At 38.2% G+C, this 1821-nt stretch overlaps 1 protein-coding gene across 1 annotated transcript in view; it reads right to left on the minus strand.

Moving 5' to 3' along the window:
- Nucleotides 1–1821, minus strand: part of LOC106867325 (carnitine O-palmitoyltransferase 2, mitochondrial) — a 35523-nt gene that overhangs the window by 9533 nt on the left and 24169 nt on the right. The window contains exon 9 of the mRNA XM_014912164.2: nt 1037–1183. Within this exon, the coding sequence (XP_014767650.1) occupies nt 1037–1183 (147 nt within the window). The remainder of the gene's footprint in view (nt 1–1036; nt 1184–1821) is intronic.

The following is a 1821-nucleotide window of genomic DNA, read 5'->3' on the forward strand; positions in this document are numbered from 1 at the left end:
TGAGATCGTTGCCAGTGCCCCTGGACTGGCTCCTGTGCGGGTGGCACATAAAAGACACCATTTTGAGATTTTGAGCGTGGCCGTTGCCAGTACCACCTGACTGGCCTTCATGCGGGTAACACGTAAACGCACCCACTACACTCTCTGAGTGGTTGGCGTTAGGAAGGGCATCCAGCTGTAGAAACTCTGTCAAATCAGATTGGAGGCTGGTGTTGCCATCCAGTTTCACCAGTCCTCAGTCAAATCGTCCAACCCATGCTAGCATGGAAAGCGGACGTTAAACGATGATGATGATGATATATAAGTATATAGTTATGTTATATTCCATTAGGAGTGTGGTAGAGTACAGCATAAAGCTAGTCCACCTTCAGAATTTCCCAGTACTATCGGTAGTATTATAATATACTTCCAAGTTTTTATTTGGGCATTCACTGTTCCAAGTTTAAATTTGGGTATTCATCGTATATCACCTGAGGAAACACAACTAGATCTCATTATGCAAAGAAACAGTTGCATAATCAGATGCCTACATTCCTGGAGAACTACGTTGCGTCGAAACAATTGTAACAAATAATAAATAAATGTCCAATCATACTCCTTCTTCTTGACTCCAAATTTTTCAATTTTATATATGTATGTATATATATGTGTGTGTGTGTGTGTGTGTGTGTGTGTATATATATGCATGTGTGTGTGTGTGTATAGATGTATGTGTGTGTATATATATATATATATATATATATATATATATAAATGCCACTGTGTTGTTGGCCAACAGTCTATACAATAGCCACATGGCCACAGATTGACCAATTCCTCAAGAGAAATTGATAGACAGAAACTGAAGAAATCTGATAAATAACAACCAAATCTTCCTCAAATCTTCAAGAAAAGAAAGATTCTTCAGATAATATACTGTTAGATACATTGTGTCTGTAAAAAGAAGGTATGGTCATGGCTGGAATGCCTTTAGTCTAAGATTTACTCCATCAGCACTGTCCAACAACAACAACAACAACAAACAGAATCCCATTACCTGTTTCTATAAAATGCTGTCGAACAGCAGCCCAGACATCTCTGTTCTCAGTTGTCATCTGAGCGACCGGATAATCTGCAACAGGACGAGGATTACTGCAGATGTATTTCAGATGAGCAAGGATTTCCTCAGCTGGTTTGATGCTGTCTGGAAAACCAAATTCAAGTGTTACATTCACACTATTACCACATTTATATATAAAAAAAAAAGAAGGAAAAGTAGACATTAAAACAATTGCACGTATATCATCATCATCATCATCATCATCATTATTATCATCCTTTTGAAGTTCACTTTCCCATGCTTGCATGGAGGAGATGGAGTCTACTCAGGCAGATTTTCTATGGCTGGATGCCTTTCCTGTAGCCAACCCTCACGTGTTTCCAAGTAAGGTGATATTTCTCCATGGTCTGACATGTTTTTGCATTTTGGAAATGAATAACATTCATTTATAATATTGTCAAGACAAAGACACACACACACATATATGCACACACATGCACACACACACACACACACACTCACACACACACATGTGATGAGCTTCTTTCAGTTTCCATCTACCAAATCCACTCACAAGGCTTTGCTTGGTCTGGGGCTATAGCAGAAGACACTTACCCAATGTGTCACACAGTGGGACTGAACCCAAAACAATGTGGTAGGGAAGCAAACTTCTCAACCACACAGCCACTCCTGCACCCATAGTCATATCTATGCCAATATATATATAATATAAATAATATATGCATATATATACATATATATATATATATATATATATATAT

The sequence above is a fragment of the Octopus bimaculoides genome, chromosome 3 (genome assembly GCF_001194135.2).
Source record: "Octopus bimaculoides isolate UCB-OBI-ISO-001 chromosome 3, ASM119413v2, whole genome shotgun sequence".
Taxonomy (NCBI): domain Eukaryota; kingdom Metazoa; phylum Mollusca; class Cephalopoda; order Octopoda; family Octopodidae; genus Octopus; species Octopus bimaculoides.